Source organism: Nomascus leucogenys, chromosome 13 (assembly GCF_006542625.1).
Source record: "Nomascus leucogenys isolate Asia chromosome 13, Asia_NLE_v1, whole genome shotgun sequence".
NCBI classification, from domain to species: domain Eukaryota; kingdom Metazoa; phylum Chordata; class Mammalia; order Primates; family Hylobatidae; genus Nomascus; species Nomascus leucogenys.
In genome coordinates, this window is record NC_044393.1 from 73,146,281 (window position 1) to 73,156,429 (window position 10,149).

The 10,149-nt window shown below is 43.0% G+C and overlaps 1 protein-coding gene across 1 annotated transcript; it reads right to left on the minus strand.

Annotated features, from left to right (window-relative positions):
• Positions 1-3,881: 3,881 nt before the first annotated feature.
• TMEM229A (transmembrane protein 229A) lies at positions 3,882-6,152 on the minus strand. Its single transcript, XM_003261421.4, has one exon. The coding sequence runs from the start codon at positions 5,950-5,952 to the stop codon at positions 4,825-4,827; it is 1,128 nt and encodes a 375-aa protein (XP_003261469.3). The 5' UTR covers positions 5,953-6,152; the 3' UTR covers positions 3,882-4,824.
• Between the last annotated feature and the right edge of the window lie 3,997 nt (positions 6,153-10,149).

Consider the following 10,149-nt stretch of genomic DNA (forward strand, 5'->3'; position numbering starts at 1 on the left):
ATAGAATTTTTAAGAGCTAAGATGAAAATTAAACATTTCTGCGTGTTAAGGATCCATGTTTCTCTGTCAGATGTCTGGTAGTTTGCTTGGCGATTTTTGCAAAGATAATTTAGAAATTAAGGAAACGATTCTCTATGTTTTCTTTACGTTAAAAGAAAAAAAGTCTCCAATAAAAAATTTCTCTATCCACATCACAGCTTAATTTACAATTTGAGCTGCTGGTGGCTGGCTTGAGGCCTCAATGTTAAAAATGAGAATGAGGCTAATTCTAGTGAACAGAGGTCCACACAGACAATTGCTATCTTTGTTAGATGCTCCAGTACCAAGCCTAAGAATAGGAAAAAAACTAAAAACACCCTGGACATGTAACAGAATCATCTTTTGCTGCCATCTTTCTCTTCAGTATAAGCTGAGCATGTGTTTGACGCATAGCGGTGTGGGAACTATATACTTTCTTCTTACTTTCCTTCAGTAAAGGAGCTTAGCTCCATTAAGCATTTTTCAAGATAGTATATTTAAAATTAACATAAAAGGTAAAAGATTTTAATGCCTTTTAATATAAGGAAAATTGATTTTATTAAAATGCTTTAAGATATTACAATACAATTACTTATTTATCACTGTAACTCTGTATTGTGAGTGTAACTTCCTTTCCAAGTATATTGATTTTTTTGATGTGTTTTGGAAGTAGGAAACGAACCAAAGTAGTCTATCAAAATTCTCATTCACCATCTTTCTTAAACAGAACCAAGTCCATCATGCTGACGGAGACTATTTCAAGAGTAGAAATTATTTTTATTCAAAGGGGTAGGATTATCCAATGTTTCTTAAACAATGAAAGACAGGTTATATTTTTCTAACCTGTGTTTTGCTGAGCTGAAGCATGAAATATCAAATATTTATAATAAAGTATTCATAGTTAAGTACACTGAATCATTAAAATGTTGGAAATATTGAAATGGATGATCGATCTTATTGGAGTCCTTGTGTGATACAAGAACTTCTGTATTTACTGTTAACAAGAAAAACTCAAAAGATTACATTCCTTTTTAGATTCAGAGCTCAAATAGAATTGATTTAAAATTTAAAGCACTTCTAATAAGACATTTCAGCATTGCATAAGTTAAACATGGAGAAAAAAAATTACATTTATGTTTTTCTATTAATACATTTCTTACTCTGAGGTGTTTACTAGAACTCAGAATAAATGTCTCTAAAGATTTAGTTTTAATTTTTGGCTGCTTAGCTCTAACAATGACATTTATTCTGAGTACCATATAAAATGTGTAGTAATAATTATATACATTTTTCCTAGCTTGTGCTGTGAAGTATCTTGCATTTTGGCATATTATTCTGATTTTAGAGACAGGGTCTTGCTCTGTTGCCCGGGCTGGAATGCAGTGGTGTGATCATAGCTCACTGCAGTCCTGTACTCTTAGGCTTAAGTGATTCTCCTGCCTCAGCTTCTGAAGTATCTAGGATTACAGGCGTGTGGCACTATATCTGGCTAATTTATTTTTTAATTTTTTTGTAGAGACGAGGACTTGCTATGTTGCTGGTTTGGTCTTGAACTCTTGGTCTCACGTGATTCTCCTGCCTTGGGTTCCCAAAGCGTTGGGATTGCAGACGTCAGCCACTGCGCCTGGCCTTATTCTTATAAACTCAAGATTATCTGAATTCAAGCAAGGTACTGTTTTTCACAGCATCACTGAAATATAAAGATGTGTCATCTCGGGATAAGAACTAGGCTGATGTCAGTTATGCATCCTGCTATTAGCTCCCTTGTTATTTAATACCATGGAATAAAAAGGCAGCGTGAAAGTCTTTTTGCCACTATTGCCTGGCTTTTATGCAGCTACTCTTGCATCTATAATAGTGGAAGGGAAGAGCAATATGGATTGTAAAATGAACTCCATAGAAGATCCACTGTGGTCAGTAGATCAAGGCATGACAGTATCGATGTTAAGAATGGACAGTGGAGTCCAGTATATACAGATTCAAATCTAAATGCTCAGTAGCTGTATGACTTGGGCAGTTACTTAACCTATTTGGGTTTGAGTTTTCTTGTCTTCATCTGTAAAAGGAGGGCTGTTAGAGGTTTCAGTGAATATATGTGCACATATGTATATATATTAAGAGATATACATGATATGTATAAAGTATATATCCATTCCTTTGAGATATATATATGAATATGTGTATTCCCTTGACATATATATGAATATATATATTCTCCTAAGATATATACATATATATAATTTCACATATTTCTTTACACACACACACACACACAGACACACACCCCTTAGAAGAGTTCCTTGTAGGTGGTAAGTGCTAATTAGATATTAACTATCATCACATTGCCGTCTCATTTCTGTATTTGAATTACTAATTAATAACACACAATTGAATGATCTGATGGTTCCTTCTTTTCCCTGGTTTTTTCTTAAAGGATCAAAGGTTGCAGCAAAATGTCACATTTAAGAAGCTGAGTAAACACAGAATGAGAAGCCCTAAAGCGAGGTGCTGTGTTAATAGACAGGCTAATCACTTCCTGAATATATAAGAACTAGCTCTTTGTAGAACTAGCAGAGAGACTGCTAGCCGGTTTTTGTTTTAGATTGATGGATTGATTTTCCAGGAACAGGCCTGATGAGAGCCCTCAAAAAAATTGCCTCTCATAGCCTATTGCAAATAAGTATAATCTTATATAAATCAAAGCACTAGTACGTGAGCATCCCAAGGACAGAGATTTTGTCTGTGTTGGTTCACAGCTATATCTACAGAGTTCAGGCAAGTGCCTGGCAAATAGTGGAGGCTCAGTAACTATCTCTTGAGTGAACTGAATGAATGAAAACCTTGACTTTTCCTTTAAATGGGATTAACATTAAAAGCAAAACAAAACAGCATGCTTTCCTATTTCCTTGATGGATTTCTGACCCTAAGAATGCTGTTAGGCAAGTAAGAAGGGCTGGAGAGCAGCATGTGAAGGGCACAGTGCAAATGTGTACACTTAGCAAGTATTTCAGAAATCTCGGATTTGGATTTGGTGAAGTATTCGCTGGAGTGTGTGGTGTGATGTCACACTTAACTCAGATTCATGTGTCACATCTGAATTACAAATATTCTGTCCAGCATCTCCCTAACTTGAGTGACTATGCTTATACTTTTTTTTACACAGGGTTTTCATAAATCTTTGATCCGTGACCAAGTGTCATAGAGAACTTTTCTTGAGTGAAACTCTCTGCAAACAGTTAGCTTATATTTAAGTTTCTATTCAGCTTTGAGTATAGTATTTTGGCTAAAATAATGTTTTGCACGGTCCATTTCACAGGTGAGGTTGATTATATAGCATTCATTACTCTTAATTTAACTTACAATCTCAGATAGTGGTTTAAAATATATAACACTCATAACTATGTCTAACTTAATCAAATTTAAGTACATATTCTTTTCTACTCCTGTAGCAAACATTTTTTGAAAACAGAAAAAAGTCCCTTTTGACAGCATAGGCTCGCTGATAATTTGAATAGAAAACCACTCATTTCTATACATGAAATTTTCCTGATTGTCTTTGTAATAAAAACTGAGAGGATATTCGCCATCCCTGGCTGAGCTGCACTGAATTCTACTCTTTTATAAATGTAATAAAACAGCAAACAACATCAAAATACATTATTAATTAGGCATGAATTTCTTAAAACGGTTTACATCATCTCATTTAACTTCAGAGCTTGCAGTCACCACAAAGCTACCATTGATTTATAATGCACATTACCACATCAAGCCTGGCCCAAGGACTCTGGGCCCAGAAGGAAAAAGAGCCATGGCAGAAATATGCTGAAAACATATCTGTATTCACAGACAACAATTAGGCTTACTGTAATTAGAGTGAACATTCAGGTTCATTTTATTCAAAGGTAATGTTTCTGCCCTTGAAGTTCCATGTAGAAAAGGGTCCTTGGAGTTAGAACACTGTGGAAGGTGATACAATTTCACTTGGCCCTCGGCTATGTAAGGTAAACATTTTACATTATTGCACAGTAACAAAAATTTACAGCCATAGATAACACAGGATCTGATCAACGTTAACACACCTGGTGTTTAAGGCTTACCCACATTGGAAAGCAATCATTTCCAGGATGGAGATCAAATATCTTAACACAGTGTCACCTGTCTGAGTTGCTAGAAAAGACCTCTCATTTAAAAATCTGTTCATAGAACGTGCTTTCACATTTTTCAGCCTCTTTTCACTTGTGTGCTAGACGGAGGCACTTTAAGAGCTATTAACTGTAGTCTCAAGAGTACAAGACATTGAGTTTCTTCAGTCATTGGTAAATATGGCAAGGAATTAAAATGAAATTAGATTAAAAAGAAAGTAAACAAATCACTGAATCAGAAAATTTAGCCAAATCTTGTAAAAATCACTGGTCTCTGATTTAAAGATCCCCCTCGCCAAAAAAAAAAAAATTAGTAGCTATCACTCATCTATGGCCAGAAGGGTAAACACTACTACATGATTCTGATGTTAAGGTATAACGGTTTTGCTGTTTGGGCTTGTAAACGTTTGGGCTTGTAAACGTTTTAAAACATTGGCGAATAAAGTACTTTGAATTATGTTTCGAGTAGTGTTTCAAAGTATATTATACACGGGTTTCAAATAGAAAAACTAAAAGGTGGAATAAAACAATTTGGAAGAGTTTAGTAAAGCGTATAAAAATTAAAGGACTAAAAAACCCACTTCATTTTCAATGTGTAAAAATAAATCGCATCCATCCATGGGAATCCAGTAACTTTTTCCTTTTCTTTCTTTCTTTTTTGGTTTTAGTTAGTTGGTACGTACTGCACCCTCCACAACACGTTGGAAATTAGGTCCTGGTACACACTAAGGAATATCCAGCCAGGTAAATACATCAGGGTGATGAGGCCCATGAAATTGAGCGGGTAGTGAGAATAGTCCCAGGAACAAGCCCCGCACGTGCGGAGTCCCAGACCCCAGGACAGCTCCCACACGTAGATGAAGATCACGTAGATGGGCACCCGCTTCCAAGTGCCCCAACCGCGGCTGTAGTGGAGGTGGAAGTAGAGCTTTTCCACCACGAAACTGCAGCTGCCGTACATAAAGAAGGACCAGAGCGACGTGTGGCCGCTGGTTGTCCCGTCCCCTTGCCCCAGTACGTTGAAGAAGAAGGTGAAGAAGATCTCATCCAGAAAGCCGTGCATTCCGAAGAAAAGAAAGCGGGGTAGGTCGGGCAGCCCCTGGCTGGGGGCTCCCCCGGCGCCCCTGGGGCCACGGGGTCGTCGCCGCCGGGCTCCGGCTGCAGTAGGGACCCGGGGGCCGGGAGGGGCGGGAAGCGCGCCCCTCCGCTGCTGCTGCTGTTGCTGCTGCCGCCGCCTCTGTCGCCCGTACCGCAAGCGCAGGAAGCGCTTCAGGAACACTTGGCAGTGGTACAGCGCCAGCACGTACTGCAGCGCCAGGTCCAGCGCCCCTGGCGCCACCGCGACCCCCGCCCCGCCGCCCAGGCTGAGTAGTAGCGCCTGGCCCGCTAGGGTCTGCAGCCCCACGTGGGCCGAGGGGTAGAGGAGGAAATTGAAGACGAAGGCGCTGGGACAGCGCCGCTGCTGCAGGTACACCTTCTCCAGGGCGAAATGGGTGAGCGAGTGCAGCAGGCAGCGGTAGGGCGAGGAGAAGCCTAGCATCCGCAGGTCCGGGCTGCGGGCGAAGCGCCGGGCCGAGGACACCAGCACATCCAGGGTGATCCCGTGCATCCCGTAGAAGTAGAGGCGCATCCAGGCGGGCAGCGTGGCGCTCTCAGCCGGCGCTTCAGCAGTGGACAGCGGCTCCGGGCAGCCGGCTGCCGCCTCGCTTCCCGGTCCGCCCGGGGCCCCCGGACGCCGCGCCGCGCCGCCCCTCCGTGCGGGGGCCTCGTTGTCCACGTCGCTCCCCGCCATGGGCTCGGAGGCTGTCCGAACGCCCGAGGCTGCACCGCCGCCGCTGCCGGGTGCGCGGAGCTGCAGGGCCGAGCGGCCGAGCCCCGCGCCGCCTCCTGGCCGCTGCCGGCCCCCGGGGGGCGCGCAGGGAGCTCCGTCCCGGCCGCGGTCCCGCGGCAGCGGGGGCTGGTGCACTCAGGGGACTCGCGGGCCGCCCGGCTAGCGGAACACCCCCGCCGTGGCCCCGCTGCGCCCTCCCTTCCAGTCCCGGGCGAGGTGCCGCCCGCCCGCGCCCGCTCTAGCTCTCACCCTGCGCGGCCTAACGGGCACCGCGGCCCAGCCAGGGGAGGCGGCGCCGGGGCCGTGAGGGGAAATGCAGAAGCTTGTGCAAGCCCCATCCTCTCCGCTGCTTAGCCCGGCGCCTCCGCCGCAGGCTCTGGGAACGTAACGCGAGCAGCGGCGGCCCTGCCCCCGCCCTGCCAATGCCCCTCTCCGCCTGCCTCGACCTTTCCCGCCTTCGCAGGCCGCTCCCACGCGCCCGCCCGCCGCACCAAGTCCCACAGGGTCTGCTCGGGAAGGCCCGGCCCTGCTTCTTCCTCAGGGTGCGCCCGCTCAACACAGGGGCTCCGGCCGTGCGGGAGGCGCTTGCTGGGCGGAGGCACTGAGTGGAGAAACACCTAACAGGTGTGACTGCAAGTTGATGGGCATTCCCTGCATCGCGGCAATCAGGGCCAGGGCCTGGCTGGCGGAGACGAATGGCCGAGTGCCACGGGCTGGAGGCTGGGCTCAAGACCAAAATATGGTGCTGTATACTTAATGTTCTTATTCAAAGCCAGCTGTGTCCCAGTCATAGAGAATAAACTCGAGACTCCACGCCTGCCCGCCCCTGCGTTACCCTCCATCTAAATTGCTGCCGCGGGGCCTGATCCACTTTTCCAATCTATTTCTTGGCCCATCTAATTTTCTGGGTTTACTCAAGGCCAAGGACAGAGATTCAATGTCCCCCAGAATTTGCAAAATGATTTCAGGCCAGTTGGGTTGGGTTGGGGTGTAGAGAAGAGGAAATGCTTTGTTCTAGCTACTGTGGGGTCTCAGAGAATAGTACCTCGTCCTGGCACATCCCACTGCTGGGTTCTTCTTTTGGCAGAACTAGGTCATCCCAGAAATGGAGAGTGACATAAAGGGCCAGGGTTTATCTTTTTCCATCTTTTCCCTCCCTCCTTTCCCCTCACCCCTCTTCTCCCTTCCCTCATTCCCTGCTTCCTTCCCTCCCCTCCCCTCCCCTCCAATCCCTCCCTCCCTCCCTCCCTCCCTGCCTGCCTGCCTGCCTGCCTGCCTGCCTGCCTGCCTCCTCCTTCCTTCCTTCCTTCCTTCCTTCCTTCCTTCCTTCCTTCTTTCCTTCCTTCCTTCCTTGGTGGAGAGAGTGGAAGGGGTTCAGAATGTTGGTGTGTTGGTTCCACCATTCTCTCCAATTTTGAATCTGTCTTGGAATTGGAAAGAGCCTTGGGGGTGAATTATACCGATTACCTCCCTCTTCTCCTTCCCCCCAAATTCATGTGCAGATAGATAACAGTTCTGTGTTGGAGTTTAGATCTCCCTTGATGAAAGGTTTTCTGGGGAATTTTTTTTTTTCCTTCTGGCGAACAGACATAATGAGGCTGATCCTCTATTTCTAAGGCAACCTCCTCCTCACGCTGTCTCCTTGCCTATTTCAGCCCCTCACGTTCCAATCTGTGGTAGCTAAGTTGACTGTGAATTAAGAGAAACTTTCATGTCAGGGACAGGAATGTCAGGAAGTTTTCATGTCAGGGACAGAAATGTCAGGTAGCAGGTTCATCAAACTTGTTGCAAACCAGGTTTGACCTAGTTGACCAAGTGTCTGAGCAAATACAGTGAAGGGAAATAATGTAAACATTTTTGTGAGCACATTGCTATGCCTACACTGGAAAAATAAAGGGTTATAAGATGATCTCTTTAAGAGGTGTGTAATCTAGTTAAAATGATAATAATCTATTATGCCTTCATAAAGCCTACTTATGATTATTATCAATAATAACTGATTGTGATCATTTAATAGTAAATACTAGATGTTTGTACTACTAGATTAATGTTTATTTTGAGTTTTTATTTCATTAAATAAACTCAATCCTGGGCCCAATTTATCACATATTACAAACAAATGCACTCTTTCTCCATAACTGCTATTTAGACAAGGGAAAGCACTTCTTCATAATACCATAAATGTAGCCATTCGAACATGTATATGCTAACATGCTATATTAAACCTGAATTGTTTTCAAATAGCAAATTAAACTTCAAGGGCCCAAGTCTTCTATTTACTCTAACTTTTCTTAAGGATGCAAGGAAAATCTTGAAAATCTGTAGTTCAACCTAGAATTCATCCCAGGGAGTGCAGGAAAATCTTTTGGATTAAAAAAAATTAGAGCTTTCATTTCTGTATTTTTAATTTCAGCATTTAAAAATTTCTATTTGGTATACCTTATATATTTTATAAATTACACAGTATAATAGAACATGTATAAAGTTTATGTGTGTGTATATATATATGAAACATTAAATTTTTTAATGAGGAGTATCCAATAAAAAGTTTGGGCTCACTACTGTCCTCACAGTAGTTCTCTATCAAGTGGGTTAGACTACTAAAAATCTTCTTATTCTTTTGGGTCTTTTTCTGAAATGGTTTTCCATTTTTCTTGGGAGAAATCATACAAAATATAAACGAACAGTTAGAAAAGCATAGTACAAAGTGCAGCTATGATCTGTTATTCTCTCCATGTTTCTTTTATATTTTCACTGTGGCCTCTTCTTAGACCGTTTCAGAATGTAAGTGAAACTAACTTAAAGTAAACAAACAAACAAAAAAACTAGGCATAAGACAAAGTATAAGAAAAATGCTCATGGTATATATCACCTTTAATTCTTTTTTTTGTCTCATTTAAAAAACCAGTATTCTGTGCTGTTCTTACCCCAGCAGTCATGCCAACCTTTGTTTTTGCTTTATCATCACATTGTTCTTTTTGTTTTACATGCTTCATTGCTATATCTCTAAAACTATTCTTCATTTTAAAACTGCAGGATAGCTTTAGTGATCAATGATCATTTTATATTAAAAATCCTCACATTAGAGTCTCTATGAACATAAAAAGATTAAAAGCATTTCTTGCTGGTCTTTGCTGCTGTATGCTGTTGGGGCCAAGGGAAAACCTTCCTCTTTGCTCTGTGAATGTTCACTGAAAATCATGGACAAGAGGCAGATTAGTTGGAGAAAAGGCATACAAATTAATGTGTACATGGGGGCCCTCAGAGTGAAGACCTGAAGATACAGGGGGAATTGTCTATTCTTTTGCTTAGGTTCAACAAAGTATGGACAGTTGTGTCCGTACATTTTGTCCAAATGTGATTGGACAAAAGAGTATGATCTAAGGCTAACAGACTGAGTGGGGAAAACTCAGCGAGGCCTGTCTGTCGAGAATCTTCTTGGCCTCCCTGAGCATACATTCCCTTCTTCTGGGTATGGGGCAGGACACTCTCTGGAATGGGGATCTTATGACCATAGTCAAAAAAAGTAGGTTGGATAACTTCTTGATGACCAGTGTTTACACAGAAAGGCAGAGGGAAAGTTAGAGTAATAGTTTTAGGTTTTTGGCTGGCTTTGAGGAAAAGGGGTTGACCTGCCTTGGGGAAGAGGGATGCTAGTTTCTGTGGCTAGCCTGGTGGGGAATGGGACTGAGAGATAGAGGGGAGAAGGTCAGAGAAAAACTTTTGTTTCTCAGCCTGCTTCCGAGGCTTTCATTGTGGAGTCTTGTTTTATGAGTCCCAACATTGCATTAGGTTGCAAAGGTACATCTGTAAACCCAGCAACTTTGGGAGTTGGTGGATATGAGGATAAAGGGAGTTTAAAAGTAAGAAACAGGAAACAACAATGAAACAGCATCATTGAGATTCCTTAGTTCTGGGGGCAGCCATTCAAAGAATATTTTGTGATGTTTTTCATCTATGGGAAACACAAGCGTCTTTGACCTCAGGGACTAAGAAGCTGTTTGGGAAACCCTCTCTATAATGGTGTAATAGTTCATGTGGCATAAATACTGACTGGCCAAGTTGACTATAAACTGGTACAACCCCTGGAACAAGGGTCATCAGTGTAACCAAGGAGAAATTTGAGAATTAGTAGAAGGGCCCTTCGGAGGCTCACAA